Source organism: Atractosteus spatula, chromosome 3, assembly GCF_055471065.1.
Source record: "Atractosteus spatula isolate fAtrSpa1 chromosome 3, fAtrSpa1.hap1, whole genome shotgun sequence".
Lineage (NCBI taxonomy): Eukaryota > Metazoa > Chordata > Actinopteri > Semionotiformes > Lepisosteidae > Atractosteus > Atractosteus spatula.
The window spans coordinates 10,047,827-10,075,798 of NC_142708.1; the positions used below are offsets into that span (position 1 = coordinate 10,047,827).

The 27,972-nt window shown below is 37.9% G+C and overlaps 1 protein-coding gene across 3 annotated transcripts; it reads left to right on the forward strand.

Moving 5' to 3' along the window:
* The first annotated feature begins 2,850 nt into the window (after positions 1-2,850).
* Positions 2,851-27,972, forward strand: onecut2 (one cut homeobox 2). Of its 3 annotated transcripts, none has more exons than XM_088911777.1 (3): positions 2,851-3,973; positions 12,681-12,728; positions 27,686-27,972. In XM_088911777.1, the coding sequence occupies exons 1-3, from the start codon at positions 2,851-2,853 to the stop codon at positions 27,970-27,972; spliced, it is 1,458 nt and encodes a 485-aa protein (XP_088767903.1). The 3 variants fall into 3 exon arrangements, with proteins under 3 accessions (XP_088767903.1, XP_088767904.1, XP_088767905.1); XM_088911779.1 differs by lacking the exon at positions 12,681-12,728 and adding an exon at positions 9,314-9,318 and having other exon boundaries at positions 2,908-3,983; XM_088911778.1 differs by lacking the exon at positions 12,681-12,728.

Genomic DNA, 27,972 nt, shown 5'->3' on the forward strand with positions numbered 1-27,972 from the left:
AGAATTCAGAGGCGATTACAATATTATCGTATGATTTGTCTTTACTTATATAGCATTCACGCTTAAATGTATTATTTTTGTTCTTGTTGTTGTTGAACACCAAATTAATAAAATCACCAACTTCTCATGGATTCCTAAAGTCTACCTTTTAAACCGAAATGTGTGCGAGAGAAGGTATAGGAATATGCATCAATGATAGCTGTTGCAATTTTGTGAGGCCTTCATCTAAATATTTTTTAAGCATTTCATTGCATTGGTTTTTATTTACTTAATTTCCCTGCATAGTCAAAAAGGTTTAAGGGCTGATTTGCGTGTAACAATTAACTATATTGCTCGATTGTATCGCAATTCATGCGAAATATCAAAACTAAACCATCGTGCATAGTTAAGGTTTAAAGAAGTCATCGGTCTTTGCGGTCTAAAAGAATAACCAAAGAAGCAACCAGACATTTTCCCACTTTTATTGCAACACGATGTACCTTAAAAATAAGATTTGAAATGTGGGTTCTTGAATGCAGTCACATTTCAAAACTTTCAAAACAGAACTTAATCATTTATTAGTCAATCTTCCAGTTCAGGCTTTTGTCAATAATTAAGCGGATTACAGATTCTTTTATCAGCGAAGCTACACACAACATATAAGAGACTGCTTAATACTGTTCATTGATAAGAAAAACAAATCGAACTCCATTGATAAAATGCTAATTTGAAACTTTTTGTAGAAGGCCTGAGACTATGTTGCTAGAAAAAAATAAACCTACTCATAAATGAAATCACAGAACTACCTCAGGACTGCCCTGAGAAAACCGAAGGAATAGAAAGAGTAAAACTAAAGCAGCAGAGTAAAGTTATTGCTCTCCTCGTGTAACCCGTTTTATTTTATGAAATAATTTTAATTTCTAGCCATGCTAAATTGTGTCACGGTGTTATTTTTTTTTCCTGTGGTAAACTGCGCTCTTTCATTGTTGTCGTATAAAATATTCCAGGTTTGGATATTCGTCCCCAAACATAAGGTTACGAACAGAACAACAGCAGAAAAACAACGCGGATAAAGTTCTCTCTGAAACATTCTTGATACCCCAGAATTACCTCTTCGTACACATACGATACATAATAATAATAGTGCGATGGCAAAACTTGAAAACTAACCCGCCAGCGAAAATTCATTGCAGGTATAAGTGGCGACTTCGCCAATTTGTGCTCAAGTTTTCCTGACAGCTGAAACTGCTTGGCTGAAGGCCCTCTGTGGAAGAAGACCCCCTGCTCTTCTTTTGACAGCTGATCAAAAGGAAAATAGGTCACGCTTCTCAAACTTCTGTCCTCCTGTCCTTAATTACAGCCTCTTTAAACAATGGTAACATCTGCGCAATCTCAGTCAAAATAGCCACCCAGGGCAAATGAGAGCAACCTGCTTCCGAAGAAATCTGTTACTTTTAAAAATCTAAATCCGAATGGAACCTGTGCTATTTGTGTGCAAATCGTCTTTTGTCCTTTTAAAAGAAACATCCCCTTGTGGTTTAAGAACAGAAATGGGTCGGTGCCTCTCCGAACCTCATGGTGTGCCTTTGTGACCAACTTCAAAATATAGTAAATGCATATTGCGTACTGTACAGTATAGTACAGTTTTTAACCGCGTCTGAATTAAGAGCGCGTTTCAGGCAATATAAATGGTGCGGCGGCCAATAGTTCATCCTCCAGAAGACTTTACAAGAGTCGCTTTAAAATCATGCTACAACGTTAAAAAAAATAGTTATGGACTACATGACTACATGAATCGGGCTTATTTTGTAAAGCCGTGATTTAATCAGTGGTTGCGATTAAAAAGAAGAGATGTGTTCATTTACATGACAACATTCACAAGCTTTTCCGTTTCTTTTCTAAGTCACCTGTAAGCCGAAAGAAAGTAAAGATCTAGCACTCAGCTTTCATTTGAACATTTTTACATCACAATCTAATTGTGTTTTAAAAACGGAGATACGCAAAAAAGAGAATTACGGCACTTTAATAGACATTAAAAAAGAGTATGTCTCTGCCTTAACTATACAAGCCGAATACAGGTCTGTCTTCGTATTCAAAACTTGATTTTTTTTTGGGAGAGATATTGAAAACGACTCCCATGAAATGACTCAAACAAAGCATCGCTTATAAGGCAAATGTAAATAAAAATATACGTATACACAAAGTTACTTTAATATATAAGACAAGTTTGTTTTTTGAATACCAGGACAGTGTCGTCCAGAAGTCGTCGCCAGGGCTGTACCTAAATAGTAATAATTCACCGCTGTGATAAGATAGCGACGCTGTCCTAATCTATGGTAAATATTAAGGAACAGCTAAATCCAGGTAATGCTAAGCAAGTGATTCATTGTAGAATACTATCTGGTCAGAGATAAAGGGAAAAGAAAGGGTTACTGTGAGTTGAAAAGAAATCCAGACTTTCTGACGTTAGAGTCCAGATGCGAGGGCTGCTTGCGATCGTCAACCGAGCATGAAAACTCGGAGCGCCCTCCCCCGCTAGAATGCAATTGGACGAGCCGCCTCTGGGACGCGTTCAGCCAAGCACGGGAAGAGTGACGATTGGATAAAGGAGACGTCTGTTAGCAGGAAATCCCCGCCCCCCCCTCCACCGGGATAGGGTGATCGTATAGCAAACCCATCCTGGACAGCTCCAGCTGCTTAAACAGAATACGTAGGAGGAGGAGAGGGCTCGGACATGGCGAGAATCAGCACTGGCCCGTCTGATAGAGATCGGTAATTTTTTTTTATTTCAAAAACCCGAGAGGCCTTAGAAAAAAAAACCCAATAAAACTCATCCCTGGCACAAAAACATAAAATAGATCAATGGACTGAATGAAGACTGCCTACAACGCCTATAGATGCCTGGCCAAGGATTTGGATGCTTACGCCATGAACCCAGAGATGACAATGGACAGTATTGGCAATCTACATGGTGGAGTAAGCCATGAGCAGGATTTGATGAGCAGTCACAGTCCCCACCACGACCGAAACACGGGGGCTTCTTTACGGATACATCAGGATTTGGCTACTGCATCTTCAAGATCCGCTATGGTGTCTAGCATGGCTACGATCCTGGACGGAGCCGCAGAGTACCGACCGGAATTGTCTCTCCCGCTTCATCACGCCATGAGCATGCCGTGCGACACATCCCCGCCCGGGATGGGCATGAGCGGCACCTACACCACGTTAACTCCACTCCAACCCCTACCCCCCATTTCTACGGTTTCCGACAAATTCCACCACCCTCATCACCACCATCACCACCACCACCACCAGCGTCTCTCTGGGAACGTAAGCGGGAGTTTCACGCTGATGCGGGACGAGAGGGGTTTACCAGCAATGAACAATCTCTACAGCCCCTACCATAAGGACATGACAGGGATGGGTCAAAGCTTATCCCCCCTGGCCAGCAGCCCCCTCGGCAACGGCTTGGGCTCCATCCACAACACCCAGCAAAGTCTCCACAACTACGGCGCCCACGGGCACGACAAGATGCTGGGCTCCAACTTCGATGCCCACACTGCCATGCTGGCCAGGGGCGATCAGCACCTCTCCCGAGGCCTTGGTGGCCCCTCGGCAGGTATGATGCCGCATTTGAACGGGATGCACCACACCGGTCACCCGGGCCACCCTCAATCCCACGGGCCCGTGTTGGCTTCCAGCCGGGACAGACCGCCCTCCTCCTCTGGAACGCAAGGTAACAATTCGGGGCAGCTTGAAGAGATCAACACCAAAGAGGTGGCACAGCGGATCACAGCGGAACTGAAGCGGTACAGCATCCCCCAGGCTATCTTCGCCCAGCGGGTACTGTGTCGCTCGCAGGGGACCCTTTCCGACCTCTTAAGGAACCCCAAACCTTGGAGTAAACTTAAATCTGGGAGGGAGACCTTCAGGAGAATGTGGAAATGGCTTCAAGAACCCGAATTCCAGAGGATGTCGGCCTTACGGCTAGCAGGTAAGACAAGGTATCCTGATAAGAGCTCTATTTACGGAATTGCTCCTAGCTTGCAAATCCATGTTTCTGAAACCTTCCACTAAAACAGAGTTCGTGGTACGGAATAAGTTGTACTTTAACCCTACTGTACATTTTACTGTACCCTACTGACCTGTTATGATTTCCCCCCATTATAAACAGTAAGCCCCGTGTTGTTAAATTATTCAAATTTATTAAAAAAAAACTATTTTAGTAGGTATTTAAATGTGATCAATTATTAGCCGTCGCAGTTTTAATCATTTACCTGTTTGTCTGAGCAAAGTTTAGATGATATATTGATAAGTGGCTTCAGATAGTCCAAGAGTTGTTTATATTTGTAAGAAATATGACAGCATCTCCTGCTAAGTTCTAGATTCTGCGTTGCTTTCAGTTTATTAGATAAACTGAACGAAAATTGAATTTGTAAAGGAACACTATTTTAGTGACAAGGTGGATTGTATATGCACAACGTCCATGCATGTAATGTTATGCGTTTGTGTTCATGTATTGTTATGTAAAGGATCATTTTTTCATTTTGACCTATTTAAAGGTTGAAGGTGGTTAAAGGGGGCTCACCTGTCGAGGATTTTGTCTTTCTGCAAAATAACATTCGGGGGTCTTTTACATTACTGGAACTTCTCTTTTGTCTTGTGCGGAGTTATTGAAGACATGCGTCTCGGGCAGCAATTCTTCTTGATATTAGCCTGGAATGATAGCTTTACCTACATCTAGCGAAGACAGGTTGCAATACAAGGCATTTAAACAATACATTAAAAAATCTGTGTCGAATGATCATTTTCTGTCTTGAGGGACTTCGCGAATCAGGCCTTGCGTCTCATTTTGACGCGAATTATTATTATTTTCTCTGTAGAGAAAATGTAGAATGTGGATCGTGCCGATGTACACCTGAACTGTCCACCTGAAATATTTCTAAACAATGCGGACAACGAGGACTGTTCGCTTGTTAACAATGGAAAGTTTTGCTTATTCATTATATGTAAAGCAGAGTTGGAAATGTTTTTTTCTTCAGATTATCACTTCCAGCAAAAGTAACACGACCCTTGCAAACCCAACATTTAGTTCAACGCTTTGCTTTTAGAACATAACTTGTTTTTAAAGAATGCTTAGATAAGTGCTTTCCTATGAGCTATATTGAGTTCCAAACTATCCGATTCTTTGAAAAAAAGCATTAATAGTATAAAGAAAACAGGGAGGAAATTTGGATTTGCACAGTGAACAGTTTTATTGAAAGGTTTGTGCGCCCTCTAGCGATAGAAAAACGAACCTTTAATGAAACGATTTCTTTTGTTCCGCTTAAAATACAAATAAAAAATAAGGTAAAATGCTTTCATGTTAACATTTTCACAATTTCAGTTATGATTAAACTACGAGTTCAAATATTATTTACTGGCGATAAAATCAGTGTTATTAGGTTTGTGTGCAGATCACAACAAATTAAAAATAGAAACATTATAAACAGGTTCCTAATTACATACTGTATGAGATTACTTTTTAATCACGTTAAAAATGAAAAAGTAAACGCGATTACAGATGTTCAGACCATTTTTAATGACTTAAAATATAAAATTATAAAGCAATTACTAAAAAATAATAATGTAATAGTATGTCGGTAATCTGACTGTACAATGGGAAATGTGTTAGAACTTCCTAGCTTTAAACTGAGCCAATGTAACATTTATTGCTGGATGCTGTAGTGCTCGTGTTAGCCCTTTGTGCCTTAAGATTAAATGCATTTTAATTATGTTGCCTACTTTTCCGTAGAAAAAAGGGCAAATAAAATCATTAAATCATTTTAATAATACAAGTTGTTAGGCCAAAGCAACCTATTTTTGAAAAATATTTTATGCTATGGGTATCTTGTGTAAGTGATCGTGGATGTTGATTCTTATGCAGCACGATATTGGCATAAACCCTGCAAATGAATACGGTATTTGTATTTGAAACACGCGTTGTGAAATATTGAATTTTCACGCGCTGTAAGATCTTTAAAGAATCTACATCATTTCATGATAGCAGCAAGCTAACCTGATAGACCGTTTACTCACATAACACGCATATAGTTTTATACAAGTACACACGCACATGATCAAAGTGAAAAAATGAAACATTCTGCATATTGTTCGAATAATTCTGAAGTACAATATTTGCGGAGTCTTCTTGGGTTGTGACGCCGGACGCTGCCTCGGGAAGAAAAAAAAAACGCTAATTATTTTAAACCGGGGTCCTTGTGTTGCAGTTTTCTCCCCAGGAAGATCTTTAACCCACAGATGGTGCTACACGCCTCGGTCGGTTTTTGGAGGGAAGGTATTATGTGTGCGGAGGGGCTGTGGGGATTGAAAAGCAGAGGCCTGGCTGCGGCGGCTCAATGAATTATTGATAGAAATCTCTGCATGACCCAGAGCCGAAACGTCACCTTGTCTTGGGTTAACCAGGCAAGATGTGGTTCTGAGAGCGAGGCCTTTGTTCTTTATTCGGCAACATAAATCTTTCATATCCTAAAATACGTATAGAAAATCAGTGTGCGCTCACAGCTGTATAGGCCGTCCTTAAATAATTCGTTTTTGAGAAATAGACGCCCAATGTAACATTTAGCGAAGGGCCTCAAAAATATGGAACGCCACTTTCCAGTTACAAATAAGCACGAATAATAATTGGTATTGATCAATTTAAGAGTATCACTGCGAGGGAAGGATTTAGAATTTCTGTTTAGGTTCTAATGCTAATATTATGAAAAGCGTTTATTAACCACAGTTCTTTACGTTTTTCAAAATAAACCCTGTGGTTTATTCTTTTATTTCATTACATACAAGATCAGGTAGTCGCCGAGGTGCTGTAAATTCTTTTTTTTACGTTGGCTTTGTAATGCGCGAAAAGGTTTAATCGTAGTACATCGCACGCGTTGCAAGCGCCACTCATCATCAAGCAATTATAGGCGTTTTGCTCTGCGCATGAAAAGGAGACCAAACACAACCAACAGTAGCGTTCTGAAGCCTCAATCGTTACGAACTCGTTTATTATGAAAGCACAAGCAAGCCAGACCACCACTGATCAGTAGCGGAATGTTTTTTTAAAAGAAAGATTTGCAGATAAAGATCCGCCTTCACTTGGGATCGGGTTTTTGAAGACTCCCGGACTATTGTTCTTGGGCGCAGTGTTGGGAGAACTGCTGAGGTTTCGTGGAGTGCAACGCCACTACATGTGGAATAATCACTGTGCGACACGACACAAGAGATTACATGACATACACTAGCCCTGATTCAAGGACGATTTCGCTAAGTGGAAGACTTTTGTGAACCTAAATTATAGGCTATATTAGTATATGCTTTTGGTTTTTTATGATTCATTTGTTTGGATTTTACATTCACAGGTATTGAAATACACTGTATTTCAATGCGAATATAAAAGGACCATTTAATGCTTTTTAATCCTTGAACTACATATCCTCCAAGCAAAGAACATACTCTTCCTGCCAGACCATTTTCAACCACTTATGGCTGTTTGCTTGAATAAGTAAAATTAATAATTAAACAGCCCCGTGTTGTTGTTAGTCCTTGCCTCTAGCATTCCCTGGTGAAATAATAACACCTTCCAAATATGCATTAATGTAGGATCCCAGAGAGCATTGAGGGAAGGAAGGAAAAGGCACACGAAAACATTGGAACGAGATCCAATGGTGGTGGTGGTGGGGGAGCTTCTCCCGTTTATTTTTATTCCAATCTTTCAATCGTGTGGTTATGTCACTTTCTAAAACAAATGTGTGTATATGGAGGTAGATCGATGCGGATAATCTCTTGAAGATTAAAAGGGCATTAATGCTGGCAACAATAACATAAACGTGTGGACCCAGTTCTCATTGATTTGGAACCTGATCCCGGCTGCTTCCAGTAAAGCTGACGCTGGTAGTCTCTTCCCAGCACTGGGCTCAACTTCGGCCTGGTCTCGGCCCCCTTTCAGATCGCTTTCCGCGGGCTTCAGGATCGGGAGCGTGCGGTGCAGTAGGCTGCGATTAGGCTCATGATGCCCATGGGGGTTATTTAACTGAACCCCACTCAAGTCACACTGTCCGCATAGGGCATCCAAAAAGTATGCTTTCACAACCGGCATAAATAAGGACGGACTGCGCGAAGACCGTTAAGAAAGGCCTGCAAACGAAAGGGGAGCTACAGTATTTGTATTCCATATCACCAGCGCTGCTGGTTATAATGTCGATGATCTACAGTACTCTATTGTTGCTTTTTGTAGCCACGTTGGTTAGAAAATTAGCGGTGCTATTTATTTGACTTGTAACGCAGTCAAATCTGCAAATATTGAATTTATTTCATTCAACGTTGGCTTAAAATCTCGTAATAAGTCATCCGTTGAGCGTTATGAATAAGGGTATCTGAATACCACGGAAGTGCAGGGGTACTGTACGATTTAGTGAAAAACCATTATGCTCTTCTTGGTAACTCTCAAACTGACATACTGTATACCACTATCATGCTTTTTAGAAAAACAAAACACTTTGTTTTGCCACACTAATATTTAGAGTTAACATGCAGAGTTATGTTTTGATTTAGTTTAGTTTCTGTTAATTAGAAGGGGGGATACGAAAATTATTTAACGGATTTGCAGGTGAAAAAATAAAAACGAATTTTCGGTTTCAAGGACAAAACTATATATTTTAACAAAAGACAAAGATAACGTTCCTGTTGCAATGGATTTTCCATTGCCAATTATTTTAATAATGACAAAAAAATCGATCTTTAGTTATTGATTCAGTTGTTTTCTTTGTAATAACGATATTAACAACGGAATTTATCTTGTTTGCTAAAAAAAGAACTGCTTTGGTCCAGCTGTCTGCGGAGTTACCCAACTGTATTAATTTCTGCGTGAGACGCTGACTGTGCGTAAATGAGCAAGCTCACGTTTGGATTTTTTCCGGCACTTTTTTAGATAGAAAGATAGTAATAAATACAACGGATGTTCATAATCTCACCAGGAAATAATATCAACAACGCGAGTTACGTTATTATACGTTATTATGGCGTTATTGTATGGTATTGTTACAGTATTGCGTTTTGTAAGATTGAATTAACAGTACACCCAGTACAGTATACTTTCACAGTTCTGCTTTGAAAGTTTGGCATACTATAAGCCAGTTCCTGCAGAATTTTCCCCATTAAAAAGACTTTCATTTTCATGTTTTCCATGCACTTCAATGATGTCTTTAATGCAAACAAGCTATACACATTTGTTTGAAATTGAACCTGTTAAAGGGCACCTTTAACTTGGATTTGCAGTGGAAAGCAATGAAAGCAGTATTGGTTTGCTGGCCACCAACCTCTAGTACTGTATGCGGTTTTCCTTCAATGTTTACGTCTCAAGTATTAACCAGAACTCTGCATAGCAAAAGTGCTCTAATGTACAAAAAATGCCAATACCCATTTAGATTTATCATGTTAAATGTCTTCATTTCATACTAATATGGCTTGCTCAGATCTGAATTTTTTTGAACCCATTTGTTATGGATGATGTTCCAGCAAGTAACAAAAGCTGCACCCTTCTCTCTTTTTTTTTTGACATATACAGATTAGGCAGGTTAGACCACGAGCAGTTAGATCATCTTGCTTGCCTGGCTTCATACCAAAGAGACTTTGCAATGGGATTATTGATTGCTGTCAGCCAAAGTTGTGTAAAGTGCAAAGCATAGTCCTGTTTAAATCCAAAAATGCTCTGCTTGTTTACATTTTAACTACTGCCAATCAGCATCGAAACTGCACCAAAAAAGTGTATTTAAGGTGTATTTAAATCCTATGTTGGATATGTCACTAAGGCTACAAAAAATTTAGGATAGTGATTTACAATGTAACCTAGTTGTCAAAAGCAATAATGGCTCTCCCACCTTATTCCTCTGTAGATCCTGAATCTTATAAGCTTCTTAATTACTTAATTGGAACTAATGAAGACCAATAAATCAGTTAAAGAACTGGAAGATATAAATTCTTGAAAAAGAATGTAATTTACATGCCAACACAATTACAGTGTCTTCCTACTGAGTTAATTAAAAAATGATTCAAATTATTGGCTTCAAAACACAAGGCTTCAAGGCATCTGAAAGTTTAATTGGCTCTCTAAGAATTTCAAAATCCAATTAGTTTTTCAGTAATTCTTTCCAGTAATGCTTTGCATTAAGGCCAAACAGAATTTGCTGCAGATGTGAGAAAATGTCAGGCACCTGCAGTTTGATTTAAAAATAATCATGTCATTATTATCAGCCCATTTTTAATATACTGAAACACACTGCCGTGCTAGGAATATTCAGAGAAATTATGTGCAGAAGAACTGGCTGTGGTGTTGTGTTGCACATTATCTTCCTCTGAAGTCAGGCCTCTGAGTAACTAAATATGCTGTGATCCCTGAACAGGTAATTGGAAGAGTCATCTTGGAAATATATTGGCAAGCCTGTTCTCTATTTGCTAAGAAAGCAGTGCTAATAGAGAAGAGAGGCATCATGCAGTTGTAGGTTTAAGTTCGACTTTGATGACAATATGTGAGGCAGCTTTTATCTTTTCTAAACACATATCACTAGTATTGTGATTGTTGTGCAATAATAATCTGATAATAAATTGTTATTTTTGTTTTGAACTGTTCACTGATAGTTTATGTGGAATTGTGCATTCCTTTGTCAAAATAGCTATATGTTGCCAAGATGTGGAAATGGGATTGTCCAACGAATGACTAAACATGTTAATTCAATGATATCATGGAAAAGAAAGGAATAGTAAAAACAAAATGTGTCAGAGAAAGAAAGTGTCCGTAGTTAAAAAGAACTGCTAGACACATTTGTTGTTTCTTGAAAACATTTGCAGTTTCAAGTCTCTTTAAAAAGTAGAGAAAAAAAACTATGTAAAACTCCATTAGTATTTTTATTCTCAGAGCAACTTATTTATTTTAAGAAAATAGACCTAATTAAGGTCAAAGAATCTCTAGATAACATTCTATAATGAAAGACAGATTGGTTACTTATTTGCAAACCATCAAAATGTTGACAAAGCAGAAACAGATCAGTAGTAAGGTAAGCAGAAAGTAACATTACTGCATTAGAATTGAAGCTTGCATTCATAACTGTTGTTTATGTGCTAAAAAAGATACTCTACATAAACACAGTGCATTGGAAGTATCAGCAAAACCAGTAACTATAACATTTTAAGATACTCTGCAGTGATCTGGTGAACATGAACTATTTTCTAAGTCATAATCACCTTAAAAAAATAGAAAATGTATATTAAAGACAAACTGTCCCTGAAATAAACTGCTTCAAGTAACATCTCAAAACCCCACACAGGCACCTGGTCACTTCACTGGTCTTTAGATTCATTATTCCCCTGCCTGCAGGAACATCCAAGAATCACAGGTTACAAAGAGTCAAGCCATTATTTTCCTGTGTAAATGAAAATGTGCTACATTTCCTTATAAACAATAGAAGAAGAACATCTGTCCAAACAAACTCTGAAACAAATGCTTTTTTTAACCACTTAAATCTTGTGTTCAATATAAGAGCTTTCCATACACATATACCATGCAATTATAATTTTCAGCAAATGAGAGATTCAGTGCAAGTTGTACAAAGGAGAGCTCAAATCCGAAATTCAGATATGAAATTTTAATCTTACATAATTACATTTTATAGGAATGCAAGATGTCACCGTGTGGTTCAGTGTTATTTTGAAATAGGTTTCTTACGAAAGGCCTTCTGGAGAGTTGTGCAAAGAGACACTATCAATGTCTCTAATCCCCAGAAATGCAGACGTTGCTATTTACAGTTGTCACATAACTCCCATATCCTGAATAAAGACCCTTTGCTGCCTGAGTCATGTGGCAGGGTTATCACCTGCTTTCTTAACAAACTATGTCTGTAGAATGGAATTCAATTCTATCATATTTATGCTCTTTGATATGCAAATAGCATAGTTAAACTGTTAAAACTTCACCAACCAACATTAACAATTGTCTTTTTTAGAAACCGGACCATTTCTAGAATAACAAAATGTATTTCTCTGTCACAGTACAATGAACTTTCTAACTGGATGTTTTGGAAGTGTTCTGAAAAAGACTTTGGTCTAGTAAGCTATGGATACCTGTCCTTGGACAGAGGTGGAACGTTGTCCTTGGTGATTCAGTTTTGCTCAGTGCTGCGACACATTTGATGATGGTATTATCAGCGTCCTTTGCCAAGAGAAGAAATGGATGTACTTGTCTCAAACATGTTGGACATCACGTAATGTTTCACACATTTCATGGGATTCATTTCAGGCTTTCGTTTGCAATTTTGGTTCAGATTTTTATTTGCAATATTTGTTACGATTTGTATTTGCAATTTGTGTTCAAATTTTCATTCAGAAGCATGTTTTTCCCTTTAGACTAAAGTTGCATTGGTAGCTCTTCAATAGCAGAGGTAGGTGTCTGTGTTCCATGGTTACGCTCGTTGAAAAGCGATGAAAGTTGACACAATTTTGAAACAATTTGTTGCCTCTCACTAACCTGCATTTCCTTATTGACGCTTGCTTCTTTGGTTTCAATGAAGTATGCCTTGCTAAGAGCCTCTGAAATGATTCCTGGTGTTTTGTTAGGACGCATTAATAATATGGCCTGTATTTTAATAATGAATTTTACCTGTCTTTACCAGGGAGTTACTGTAATCAAGATGAGGCAGCACAGCGACTTATGATTTCTGGTAAAACACTTTTTTTCCCCCCTCAACATTACTCTTATGCAATTGCGGTCCTTTCCAAACCAGCAATGTTTTGTAGTGTACAAGTAGCTCTTGGCCTTGCATTGTAATTGATTGTGTGTATCTTTATTTCTATTGTATTTTAATGACATATTTTTAGCTATAGTATCAAATAATGTCTATGGTGATGGAAGATATCATGCTTCACACAAACATGGAAAATCACATACAATTGTAGTACAGAATTTAATTTAAAATTAACTTTAAATTTAGAACAGCTCATTCATACAGTAGACAAAATAGGAATGTTTAAGAACTTTTGTCATTATTAATAACATTTTACACTTTTAATAAGGCATGAGATTGGTATTATTATTAAGGAAAGACTCTTTACAGTGACACTGTACATACCATACACAGTATATACCATAGAAGGGATTAAGAAAGATTTAAAGTAAGGGATTAAGAAGCTTCTTACTGAAATATGACTGAGGATTTCATTAATTGGTGAAAAAGTGATTTTTTATCAAAATGTAAAGACCTTTAACATAGAAAAAAAGCAAACTTTTGATATGTTCCCAAAACATTTATTTTCAACACGTACCCGTTAGCCAGCACTGATTCACGTTTCAGTTTAGTGAAGTTCAGTCTCTTCAGATTCCAGTGCATACCAATTGCCGTCTGCACTTTTCTTCAAACTCGTCAAGCTCATCCCAAGGCAATTAAATGTTAAGATCAGGCAATATAGGAGTCCAATGCATTCATTTTTTGTGACTTTTATAGTTTTAATAATTTTAGTTTACCCTGGCCATGTGTTTACCGTCATAATCACTCTACAAATCAAATCTTAACCTTTGCCTTGCCTAGGGGTCTTGCATGACATTGTTAAATTGAATAAATGAATTACTGTATATATGCACCTTCTATCTTTAATACATACAATACTTCATTTTTAACATTCACATTTTATCAGGGGTCTGCAATCCTGATCCTGTCTACAGGTTTTTAGTCGAAATGGACTTAAAAATTACTTCAATTTGCTCTTAATTAGCTGAATCGGACCAATTGACAAATTTCTCTCAGCTCTTAAGGCACTATTGCTTTAAAATACTTAGAAAACCTGCAGACACACTGGCCCTCCAGGACCAGGACTTGGAACCTCCTCTCCAGATACTCACATACCGATTGTGTCCTGGAGCCTCGGGATTTAGGATTTTGCCCCATTCCAGAGCTTTTGACATGTACAGTACCCCATCTGAATAAATGTTTCTGTCTCTCTTCATCACAACAGTCTCTTGACAATATAGCTCTTATCTTCAAGAGGCTGTTTTTTTGATACGGTAACATTTGATGTGAAATTGATATGAGCAACAACTTGAATGCTGGTTAAGAAAAAAAAATACTTCAGGATTTTCAAGCAACCAGACTACTGTGTTTCCCCTTTTCTAATTTTCAATATGTTGTGACTGGAGCCTTTACTCAATTGCTTACAACACTGTCACTTTGTGCAAATGGCCCCAAGGAATCTCTTTCCTTATAGAGGATAATCACAAAAACACCCTTGTTATGTTTTATCCCTTTCCTTGCTGCTGTGGTAAATCACTTACCATAAACCCACACCTGTACCCCACTCCTATCCTCTGTCAGGCTCTCATCTTTAAAGAACTGGTCCGTCAGATGTTGTATGTGCTGAATTTCCACATGTATCTCTAATCTCAGCTCACGTTCCGAAATGTGTGTGCTGCCTTCTGCCTGAGAGAAGAGTGTTTACTCTTTTAAAACTGGAAAGAGCTACAAAGCAATAGTGTACAGTAGGTAGCTGAAGTGTAACGTATCGCTATTTAGTTGTAGTTTTCAAATGGTTTCTAAAGTTTTGTGCCAGTTGGGCTTCAATATCACACACCCATTATGACAGCCAGTGTACATACACAGATCCTGGCAATACCAGTATAAGGCAAGTTCTTTAGTTAAAATATTATTAATCTATCCTCTAAGCATTTCAGCCCCCGTCTGATTCCAAGTTGAGCCCAAAGGTCTATTCCTAGGCTGAATAAAATTTTATTAATTTGGAGATTAATATAAACAGGAAACACAATTTACTAAACACTGGATTAGATCTTTTAAATAAACCCAGCGTGAACTTCTTATGCCATTTTATTATGACTGCTATCTACGGAAACCATCTAGATACTCCTGTCTGTGGCCGTCTATCAAGTCAAACTTGACAACACTGGGGGAATCCCGATTTGTGAAACAAATTGTGTGCGCTTCTGCATCCCTTTATCGAATAAACATTTTTACCGTCTTCTCCAGAAAATTAGGATTCAATTTTGCTTTGAGGCAGAAACCTTTGAAATAACTAAGCAATTTAAAAACAGTTAATGATTACATCTCCAACTGTGTTTCGGTTTACTCTTTAGTCTAGAAGTTCGATTGAATTAGTTTGTACAAAATGCAGTGCATACAATAGCATATTATACTTGCTCACAAGGAAAACCGTTCCTCATTCCAATGTAAATTTAAGTGAAAAGGGCAAATTTCAGAAAGGGTCTCTACACTGTTTAGTTTCAGCCCACAAGTTGTATTTCTAATTTAGTCTGTACTTAGTTTTATGCTATTCCTAGGGGTGTGACAACAGACTTTAATGCAGCTAAATACAGCACAATAGACAGGATATAAATTAATGCTGCAGTAAAATTGTGTGCTCGCTTCTGTTAAAAGAGTAATATTAGCCCGGGATGTGTGTGTGCTTCCTGGACACTCAAGGTCAGTGCTGGCCACTATCAAGAGCACAGATAGAATGGGTCCTAGTGTTTGCTGGTGCCAATACAGTTTGTGCCATTCACAGCGTACGGCTTGAGTAGTGTTCAACTCATCCTGCGTTGCATGTATGGGGTGGGGTATATTTTTAAAAAAGTGATCCCATGGTTGCTGAGCCATACACACAACAGCCCTGACTTGTTAATTGGTTGCCGTGCCTGTCCAATGGCGGACTTGGTGGACTGTAGCGTGAGAAGTAAGGACAGTCTCAAGCACATCCATGAGGATGGGATCCTATTCCTAGAGCTGAGGCTAATCAGGGAGCAGAGGTCGATCAATTTAAATATCGACTGCACTTTAAATTTCTAATATAAAATGGTGATTCTAACTGTATTGATTTTTTAACAAAGTAATTCTTTTTGCCTTTGTTGCCCGACGAAGAGCCTGCTTGGTTGATATGCTCGACCACATCGTGACATGCCACGCTCTCTTTTGTGGATGCATTTTCTATTTTCCATCCATGAACGGTATGACAAATTATTCCATTTTTTTCTTCTCCAACTGGAGAGAGGATTTAATTTTTTTTCCCCATGCTGGAGCACTCATCATCTACCTCTTCTTTTTAGACGGGGGCTTTTTTTTTTTTGTCTGTTTGTTTCACCTCTGTGGTGAGTCTGAAAATTACCTGTCAAGAGGTGGTGAACTGAGTGGTGTTAGAAACACTCAGTAATTGAAATAATCATCTTGGATCGGGAACTGTGATGTGGGTGTGCTTTGTTCTTTTGTGTGGCCTCTTGTGCCCCTGAGCTGTGCGCATTTATCCACTGCTACCCTTTTTTTTAAACAATTTGTCTTAAAAGAGTGCTTTTACCATAGGTTGCATTTGGCCAGTACTTGGTAGTAAGTGGTTTGAATGTGTGTTTTTGTTCATTTCAATGAGCTTTGGTGTTCATACCGCAGTATAAATTTGGTCAAACCGTCTCAAAGCGAAAGTTTAGAATAGAAATGGAGAACTTTCCTTGAGCCTGATACTCTGTACAATATCTGATAAAACTAGATACACAATGTTAATCAATTTTGTCTTGAGCAGACATGATTGCTACTAAAAATAATGTTAATTATAATGTAATTGTTCCTATTTAAGAACAGTGCAGCTACCTGTCAGTTAACGTTTTAAAACCTTGGCCCGTTATTATAGTCTGTGTGGGATACGGCTCCTGTGTGGAATTAATTTATGTCTCTTTGCTGTGTTTTGTAGCCCCTTTTATCATTTTAGTATTCTGTCTTACTGGATTGAATCATCAGCTACCATCAATGTAATTAACCAATCCATTAATTGTTATTCTATTAGCCTGTGACAGGAACAGACTCTCACTACATTCCAAATCTGTTAAAAAGCAGACATTTTAAATACAGTCACCCTCCTTTTCATAACATCTACTTTCAGGTTGTATTTTGAGTAATCTTGAAGCTTTATAATCTTATTAAAATCTCACATATTTGCATTTCTCTTCATCTGATCTTTCAATCCAAGTATCATTATTTTGTATAGGAAACATACTCCTTTTATTGCAAGAAATACCACGCACTTGAATCTTTATTATGTGCTTTCCTTCAGCAACTGTGTCAGTAATTGACCCATTAAGGGTTAGACTTTGTTGACATGTTGATGTATGCATTTTCAGCATAAAACATTTACCCCCTTTTCTAGAGAACGTTAAATCCGTAATATTTTTTTAAGGAATGAATCTTTCACAAGCAAGGGTTTCTCCCTTAAAAACTATTCATCTTGAAGCAGTGCATTCATAACTCGCACATTATTGATTTCTATACAGCAACTGTCATTTTCTTTGTATTGACATTCCCCCCCCCCCCATTTTGGTGCATTTTGTCTGCACGTTTTCCGTTTCATAAGAAACTGCTTTATGAACGTTTATAAAACTGCTCTCCACTGGCTTTCCTTTCCTTAGGTGGGCTAGTATGAAGTCTGGCATGCTTTAGCCTTCCTTATTTGTTCTGGCAGCCGTTCAGAAAATCCTGTTGTCTGTTGTTTTTTTCTTTCAAGCTTTAAAAAAAAAACAACTTAACCGAGTTCTAACGAAAGTCCGGGAGGCATGAGGGCAGCCGGACTCATATAGCTCAGCTGCCGCAACTCACAACTAATTGTGAAGTGATTTCTCAAATTACCATATACACCACAGGTCTCTCTCTCCCCTTCCTCACTTGTTTTTCCATCCCTTCTCCACCCCCTCTCCAACAAGTATTTTGGTGCTCCCCCTTTTCAACAAGTATGGGGGTCCTAGCCTCCCCCATCTCCACTGAGTTATGCCCTCAGTCACACAGGTTAAGCCAAGTTTCCACAACAAACTCAGTTGACAATTCCACTTTGACACAATCTTCGGTTGCCCTCGTTCCTGGTGAAAAACAGTTAAGAATGTGGAAATCCAGGACATCATTTTCTGTGAGGCGCTGAATACCAACACCTTGAAACATTAAACATCAAAATGAGGTTTCAGTTGCAGCACAGGCAAGTGTATGGATTCACCGCTCAGGTTCTGGAAGGGCTTAAGGGAGAGCAGAGGTCATCAGAAATTAGGAGATATATGAATATGTAATTAGCCATGACCTTTCACAATGTTAGAGAATATAAAGAGATTTTTAATTCTGTTACCCCTTGTGTTAAGTGCGGGCATGCAACCTCTGCAGCTGTTTGATTTACCTCTTCGACCTGATACAGTACCTTGAACAGATAAACAAGCTTTATTACGATGGTTATCATCATTTATAGTTAGGACTGTAAAACACCATGAAACGATCGTGATAGTTGATTTAAAATTAAAAAAAAGATAAGACATCAAATTTAAAGCGCGTATGTTTTTAACATTAAAAGTCCAATTCAGATTTCTCAAGCAAAGCCGTTTCCTGATAAATAAGACAAGATATACCACTATAGACAGTCAAATAAGGCTCTCCGGCCCCGGCGTTGAGGTGTTTCGGTCGACTTTACCACAACAAGCCAGTGTGTGCACTTTCTCGGCTGTGCGCTGTTAGAGACTGGGATGCCATTGATTTGCATTTGTCAGAGAGGAAAGATAAGCCATGGACGAGAGAAGCTGTTATCCGTTTGATGTAAGACCAGGGAAACCTTCGGTATCGATCCCATCGATTTAACCTTACCCTATAAGAAAACCACACTGTCAAACCCCACTCCTCCCTCCTTGCTGCCTTCCCCTCACCGAAAACAAAGTAAACCTTTTCGAATATTACAATTGTATTTCTTATTGTAGGGTAGGTATACAGCACCCAGCAAGACTGATCATAAAGCACAGGTTTGTGCTTCGAGTGACGAAGTCGACCCTGGACATTTACATGCCTGCAGTTCGCCTCACATAGTCGAGTACAGTATAGTACAATAACAACACCTTTATTGGCTGCAAAATGGCCGCAGAGAGCAGAGCAGAATACGAGATGCATACTGTACCCACGCTACGTTTATGACCTAAACAAAGAGTAATTAACGACTCTTCTCCCAAGATGGACATTCAGAAACCGCAGACTTTGTATTTTAGAATTAGATGATTTTATGTCTTAAGGTGACAATATTATAGCTGGTAGACTGAATGTGGAATTGGAACGAATCAAATTTACTGACGTACTGTACTGTATATACAAAGAAATGAGGAACAACCGGAGAGTGTTTTAGAATGGCTTACTGTATATTAAACACATTATATTTTCTATTGTTATTTTTAATACTGTTTTAATTTGTTATTACTGTATTCGTTTTTTCCCCAAATTAAAAAAATAAAGTGTGCATCTGTTAAAACACGCTGCTAGTTTAGACATGTTCACGGTGGGCTGTATAGATTTAATTTCGTAATTAAATGTATTTTTGCATTGAAGAAATATTTTAAACCCATGTACCTGGGTTCACCTTAATCATCAGCTTAAAATAACCATGAAGCTTTAAAGTAATGGTGTTTCATAATGATGATCCAAAAGTTTATTTTGCATTATCTGACAGAAAGTAACAGTGTCAATAAATGCATCGTGTATGTAATAAATGGAATAGAGTAAAAAGTAAATGTTACCCACAATAGCAAACGTTAGCGCTGTCTGATGTTTTTTCCCCTCAGTTTGGAAAAAGTATAACCGAGTGACCTTGCTGTATTTACAGGTATCTCTCCTTTTCACAGGCTGCTCTGATTGCACAATCCAATTGGATGAATAACCACGACATTTCTTAACATTTCTGCCCGCGGGCTAGAAATGTTACCTAGAAAACCAAGCCAATATTAAAACATATCTAATTTCAGACTGCATTCTTTCAATCTCCTTGCAGTTTCATTCAAAAGAAACTCGGCGATGTCTGTTCTTAATCCAAAGTCATTCAAGAAGTTTTTTTTAATTGTACATACAGGTCTACAGTAGGTACGATATATATTTCGAGTCAAAAAATGTGAATGTTATGCTTTTGGTTTACTGTAATAATTATTTCTGTTACGTCAAACGTAATCTTTATTCGAGGGACAACGTGAAAGAAAGAATAATTAGCGGGGACGCTGAAAAACTAAATCCTGTTCGTCTGGTACCGCCAGGAACCTTTGGTGTGTCTTGAGTAAATAGACAACGATGTTAATCATTAGTAGATAAAGTTTCAACATACGTTTGAATTAAATAGCAAAGACTACACCTCAGGCAGGATTCAACTGACAACAGATTGCATATTAAATTTTTCCAACTGCATTGATTCAAATACGCCTTCAAATAAGACTTGGAACGGCAAATAACGTTCTACAATCGCCGTCTCCAATTGAAATTTAGGACAAGGCGAAACAAAATTTCTACCATATAAGGTTTTCTAGTATTTTTTATGTTTGGTTTCACATAGAGATTATATAATATTTTAAAGGGTTTTGCTACCTTTGCTACCTCTTATAGTTAGTACATACAGTAAGTGATATGTAAAAGGAAAAACAGGGTTTAGTTCAGTTTAATTGCTGTGTTTTAATAAGGGAAATAGGCGAACGTCTCGCTTAATTACTAAAAAACATAACATTGCCATTTTATATATTTTTTACTTACCGGTCACTACATTTCTGCTATCGCTTAAACCAAACGGATTCGTTTCCTCATTTTTTCGACTAATAACATTCCATTGTCATTGTTACTGCCTTGACACACACTAGTGTATATCATACTACACACTTAGTGCGTTTTGAGCGGTGACCAAGTGCTTTACGGGTGCTCCGTGGTTTTGTTAAACATGCAAATTCAGTATTGCTAAATTTCTGGGGAAATCATTTAGCCGCATGGTGCTAATTTCGTTCGTATTTCCTTTATTTATGAAAATATTATTTTGGCGTTAGCGTTGTTAACTGCTGTAGCTGAAGGGACGCCTCCAATGATATTCCTTTATTGTATAAAAATCAGCAGACTCATCATAACCATAACTCATTAAGGAGAAAACACTGGCTAGATCATTGTGAATGGATTCCACTTGCGCTACGGGTCTAACCTTTATAATACTGACTTTTTGATGAGTGTTTTCAAAGTTGTGTTTATATCCGTTTAAAAGAAAGTTGCCATTTTAAAAGGGGTCATACATGCGATTGCCCAAGGGATCTCCTTTCAGGGATGCGTTGTTTGCTCAGTTAAAAGAAAAATAACATGGTTATAAGTAGAGAACTTGTTCGCTGTAACCAGGTCGTGTGTTCGCTGAACTCCAGGGAGCAGAGCTCAGCTTTTACACAGCTTTAACAAATCCCCACCGGTTACTTTGAAGAAGGTTCTTTTTGCAGTTAATTTAAATCATCTTGCCCATTATCCCTTAGAAACAAAATTAAGAACAAAGTTAAAACAAAAAGCACTGAACATTTGTTAATGTCTAAATACAATCTCGTAGAGTACACACAGGTCTGCGAGGTTCTATTTTTGTGGTCGTTGGGTTAGTATTTAAAAAGCAATCGTCACCTTCCGCTTCTGTGCTCGATTTATTTATAAACACGCGAACCTCAGGGAAAATGAAATAGGATTTACCCAACCAACACGAGTTCCTCATATGTAACAGAGGTTCGTTTCTTCTGTACGCCCAGTTGTTCTCATAAATAAGTCTAGAGTACACTGCCACCTTGTGGACGAAATGTTAAGATATTGAAATTCAACAACTTTCCGTTCATTTTACTGCGCTGTTTACAAAAGGAACTATTTGGAATAGTCTTAAGTTGTGTTTTTGGCCTGTGGAATTTCTTAAAATAAGCATCGGTTTCCTCATAGGGAATGCCAAGTGATATTCTATGTGCCTTGCGTAACCCAGTTATTAACATAATCTTTTAAATCGTACAGCGGTATCTGTGATCAGTTTCTGGTCTTGAGACTTTAGCTTTCAGTACCACGGAGAGCTCCATGTCTGCACTGCCGAACCAATGCAGTTTTTTTCGACACTCTTCTATTGCCAGTCTGCATGTCTGCATGACAGAGGACAAAAAACACACATTCCCAACTGTAAAACTTCAAAAGAGGAATATTATATATTTGTTACGATACATGCATTAGTTTAGACGTCGTAGTCTCTCGGCTCTCAGTCGCGTTCTTTAGTGTGTCCTTGACGTCCTCAGACTGGGGGGTTGGCTTGTTGCTCCTGTTCTCTGCAGACATGCTGTTCAGGTGTCCATACTGTGCACTGCGATTATTTGCTTAGCTCCTCCAGCATGTGCTCTTAGTGACTTGCATCCCCAGTCTTAGTCATATTATTCAATTTGCTGACTCTTGTCCACACTGACTTGTATTTGTCAATGGAGTAATATGTGTACTGGCATATTGGTAGTATACAAGGACAAATGCACTAAGTTCAGGTATTTTAAGCGTTTCTGGATGAAGATTTATACCACTTATAATGTAATATGATGCTATAATGATTTAGAACTACTTCTATTAAAATGTCAGCTTTACTAGAACTCGTTATTTTAGGATGTCCTCACTTAAAGCTAATGATTCATTAGTTATAGGGTTAATTACAAACAATAATTCTGTGCACTGTGTATTTCCATCATAAACTGGTAAAGCAAGCAAAACTGTGCAAGTGACTGCCGCTAATTAGTACAGAGAAACAAAACAAACACTAGAGAAGTACTTTAAAACCCTGTGACATCTACAAAAATGCATCAGCGCTTGATGACGTGTTTATTTGCATTCTGGTTCAGATTGCCTCTTCTTACATAATAGTTTTGTACACAATGGAGTACTTAACCTGATTTATATTGATCCCGATTGGTCTCAGTTGTGCATACTTAATTCAGAGAGGTAATCAAATTGATTTCTGAGGCTTTCCTTCATTGGAGTGCACCAAGGCAGACATACAACCCAAGTGGCACAGAGCATCTATCTGTGAGGAAGACTGTTGAAAGACATCACAGTAAACCATTTGAAAAGTTTGTCTTTTTTCCCCCCACAGTGCTGTTAAATGCTATCTTCATCATGTCTTCATAATGAATAACGCCGTGTTTATGCCGTACTTAAAGACCAGAGGAATACATGTGATTTCATATAAGCAAGTAAACATAGTAACAGTGGTTTATAGGATTTAAGAAAGTGTATGTATATTTAATCTTATGCTAATAAAATACTGATATGCACGTTGTTTGTCACTGCATTTTCAGAATTTGTAAATATTTGCTTTTTATTGAATATTCTATTTTTTCTACATATTTTTAAAAATGCACAAAATTACAAATAATGATGCATAACTAATCAAGCATAACAGATGAGAGTCTTAAATTAACTAGCTGAAAACTTTATATTTTCATTTGAAAATGCTGTGGGAACTGACATTTACATATTTCACTACAAATATGTAATTCATGATGCATGAGACTGAATTCAATTCCCTGAATGTTGGAACATTTTACAGAAAAAAAAGTATTCTAGATGTTATAGGACAAATGTACTGGACTGCCGTTAATAGTGAGCTGAGAAAAAAAAATAATCGATGTTATTTCTTCACAACCAACTGTGCACTTAATGGTAGCAAAAAGATTCATTTGAAGATGGTTGTAAGAAATTATAATTGATTATAAATATATTAAACATGTATATTAATAACAAAATGAGAGCTTAACGAGGATTGTGAAGTTATAGTGCTAGATGGACACAAACCCAGTTTATCTGAAATGTTTCTCCTTATTTTTCCATCAAGAGCTCCAAGGTTATTTAAGCTATTTTTAGCCTTGCTTTTATTGTACTTGAACTATATAATTAATATAACCTACTAATGAAAAATTAAAATAGATTAATTTGTCATTTCTCTTTAAGTGGATGAGAAAGGAGAACGTTCTCAAGAGTGAAGATAAGGACACACCCTTAAATTTGTCATTAAAATCTTAATTCTCCATTATTTTGATTCACTATCACTTCAGAATTTTTTTACATTCCCCCCTTCCTACAGTACATTATCGTTGGAGATACAGTTCTGATTAGAATAAGATACAATTCTTAAAACAACTCATAGGAAATACAGCATATGGTCCACTATATGACCCAGTCCATGACAAGGTGTTGATGAAGCATGAGGTGTCAATCTAAATGGAAGGCTTTATAGAAAGCTGAAAATGTTCAGTTCTGTAAGGCTGAGCATTGAGTTATCCACCATTTCACCTTGATCAGTGTCATTGGTATGTAACCCAGACAGTAGCACACTGGAGGTGCTATATTGATCGCAGAGACCTAAATCAAAAGCTCACTGTAAGGAAATTTTCACATCTTTGTGAGGAACAGCGTATTTAATTTTCATTGTCTTAAGTAGTGACTGCTGACAGGGGAGATGGAAAAGGGATGCTTTCATTACTAGCTTTGCCATTTTTGATGTGATTTTAATATCTAAAAGTAATGCTTCAGTCTCTTGTGGAGATGATATCTGAAACAAGTATTTATTTAAATATTAGGTTATCTGTAAAGCTCATGTTGTTTCGTCTTAACCTCCAGCAGAATTGTCAACATTGTACTCTCATTTTTGCTCACTTCTTTATTATTAAATCTGAAGACTTGAAAAACAAATTTGCTTTAGATCCAGGTTACACAGTCACCTGGAAACAGGTGAAGTAAAGATAGAGATAATTCAAACATAACTTGTCCCCCAGAAAGGCTAGAAAGAGCCTTTGGCATATAAACTGCAGTTACTAAAGGCTGGATAGTACCGATGATGAATCAATTTGGCAAAATGTCTACTAGTCTAATTCAAAACCAGCAGACAGATGTCAATGAGGAACGGCTGGAAAAGTTCAAAGAATCTTTTATTTTTGTCACTGATGCTACTGTACTGTATTTGCAATTTCACCCTTCTGTCTGCCTGTCAGGGTCACAACTGACACTAGCAACTGAGGTTTGTGAGCTGTCCTGGCCCAGAATCAATAACACACTGAAAGGGTGATCGCACACACAAGACAATTGGTGACAATACCTGAAAATGATTCCCCTTAAGTCTAAGAAAGGTTTTGTTTTCTAGTAACCCAGTCTAATGATTCAATAATTATAAAGTCTGCAGGATTCTAAGTTAACTGTCTGTTAGTCGTAGTGTGTCTGTCATGCATGATGGATACCAATGAGATTGCCGTTTTCAACACAAGGGTCAGAAATAGCCTGAAGTTACAAATTCCCATGACCAGACTTGATAAGGAAAATCACAAGAAAGACTCAACGGTTTAAAAGTGTAAATGGCTATCCATGAGCAAAGAATTACATTGGTGTCAAAGTTATCAACCTGGCTATTTAATACATTTAATTTGTTTCTGAGGCTTTTCAATTTACTTGAGTTTGCTCTATATTAATCCATCTATTTGTTATCTTGGAAGTTTAAAAACAGTTGTCAATAACCTAGAATCAGCATAATTTCAATGAACAAACTAAACTTTGGGGTCGGCTACACCCAAAATCTACCGTCGCGTAAAGGCGTATAATATTAACAAATCAGTTATTGCAGAAGAAGGGTTTTTCCAAACGTGCAATGGTATCTTTCATGGGTAGCCACTTGATATCATCACATGAAAGATATTCATGCATTGAGGAACTCCCAAATACGTAGTTCATATGCCATGGCTTTCAGGCAATCGTTAGCAAAAAGTAAGTTATCTTTCCCACACCATAACAATTAACGAAACCTTACAAGAGAGAACAAAGGGGCAGAGATTGGACAATTTTTTGTATTGTGATTTACTGCAAAGGTGAGGTAAAGGCAGTTTTATATAAAAAGTTATATAAAGAGTATTATACACAAAGAATTATTTAGAATGTTTTAGAAACTCCTCAAATCAGAAACAGATGTAGTATTTTAACAAATTATGGATTTAAAGAAATGATATAATCTCAGTCTCTTGGCCACAGAAGTGTAATTTAAATTGATCTAAGCCCATCATTCTTTGTCTTCAAGCTGATCTCCATGGAAGAGTTGCTCATACAGACACCACGTTCTCGGCAAAATATTTATTTTTCACAAGAATGAATTGTAACCATCTGCAAATAAGAGTTTTAGTTTGATTAAAAAGTCAAAACTAAATATTCCATACATTACTTTCAATTTGATATTTAGGGATTGATCTGTGTGTATTTTCCACGGTGACTTCTTGCTTCCTAATGTATAAGTTAGAAGACAGGCATAAGCTAAACAGGAAGACTAAAGGCAATGGAATGGACTTGTTTCTGTTTACTGAACACACCTAAATAGCCCATTTCTGAATGTTTTTGTGGCATTTTGTAATCCACACAATGTCCAGTTTCCTATTCTTAATATTTCTACTGAAAAGTAAGTAGATTAAATTCTGTATAATTCTATAGGTGCTTAGATTAAGTGAATTTACAATTTAGACTATAAAATATACAAAGCAATGGCAACAAAGCACCACAATTTCTCTGTACATTTGTCACTATTCAACAAATACTTTAGCAATACAATCAAACATACTGTATATAAATCAGTGAAAATCTTACATGCAGTAATTGCAAACCCAAATGAAAAGGGATGATCTTTCTCATTTTATGCCCAGTTAAGCGATTCACTTACATCTAGCAAAAATGCATTGGCTGATTCTTAATCCAAAGCATTGGATACATCTGTGACTACATCGGTGTGCCAACAAAGATAAATTAGCACAAGAATGAGTAGTTCATACATACACACACACACACCAAGACTGGAGCTGTGTGTGCCAACATGAAACTTTATGTATAAGTAGGATTTATGCTGCACCCAGGGTGGGTCACAACAGGAGAATCATTAGGCAGGTCTCTGGACAACTGACATACCCCAAACACAAGCCGCAAGGTTTAACTGTGCACTTTATCTGCAAGTGGGGGTTACACAATCACCATCAAAACCAAAATAAACTAGAACAAAAGCTTAGCTCCTGGTTCAGCTCCTAGCTAAGCCTCTTGAGTCCCTTACTATGCAACTGATCAGGTAGTCTGCTTACCGCCTTCAACCAACACAAAACTTTGGAGTCACACAGGCTCCAAGTCAAGCGTTCATGGTTTCTCCTTTGTTCCTGAGTTCCAGGTTCTTGGTCAGTCCTGTTTGAAGTCTCCCACAGAGCCTCAGCCTTCTCAAACAGAAATTCTCCCACTCACTTCACCACCTGCACTGACTGATTTTTAAATGCTCACCTGACCAATCACCTTCCTCAGCCAGGTCAGGTGGTTGAGGGCAGCAGCAGCAGCAGCAGCAGCAGCTTGTTCCCCAAAGGCTTCTGGGGAATGAGGTCCAGGGAAGGTGGCCATTTTGTCTGAACCTCTGTGCCCTCACTATACATAACATATACACAGTAAATTAGAATTATAACCATAGACATCATTATGACTTTTGATTAAGAATGAAAGGTCAGCTTATTTCTTCAAATATAACACTTGGACAATACATTAGAAATGCCAGTACCTCTAAAGGATAGGATTGTTATTGGGCCTCTGTAATTGGAAGGCTCTGTGGTTCAAATCCCAAGTGAGACACCGCTGCTGTACTCTTGAGCAAAGTATTTCACTCAGATTGTTCTGATTAAAATGCCCAGCTATATACAGTAAATGGTAAAATGTAATTTGTTCAAGATAAAAGCCTTAGACAAATAAAAATAACAGGAACAACTAGATAATAAAAGTTGGTGTTAGACAACCTTCAGTCTACTAATCAAACTCTCTCTCTCCCTTTCCCCCTCTCTACAAAGCATGCAAACGCAAAGAGCAAGATCCAGGCAAAGACAGGAGCAATACACCAAAGAAATCCCGTCTGGTTTTTACTGACCTCCAGCGCCGAACGCTTCTCGCCATCTTCAAGGAAAACAAGCGACCGTCTAAGGAGATGCAGATCACAATCTCTCAGCAGCTGGGCTTGGAGCTGACGACCGTCAGCAACTTCTTCATGAACGCCCGGCGGCGGAGCCTGGACAAGTGGATGGACGAAGGGAGCCCAGGAGCAGCGTCCTCTGCGTCCAGCACTTGTACCAAAGCGTGA

What these genes read in the sequence shown, in the direction of transcription:
- onecut2 (XM_088911777.1), top strand. Translation starts at nt 2,851, where the DNA reads ATGAAGACTGCCTACAACGCCTATAGATGCCTGGCCAAGGATTTGGAT. An exon ending in GTCGGCCTTACGGCTAGCAG is followed by an intron (nt 3,974 to 12,680) that starts GTAAGACAAGGT and finishes TGTCTTTACCAG; the next exon opens with GGAGTTACTGTAATCAAGAT. An exon ending in ACAGCGACTTATGATTTCTG is followed by an intron (nt 12,729 to 27,685) that starts GTAAAACACTTT and finishes CTCTCTACAAAG; the next exon opens with CATGCAAACGCAAAGAGCAA.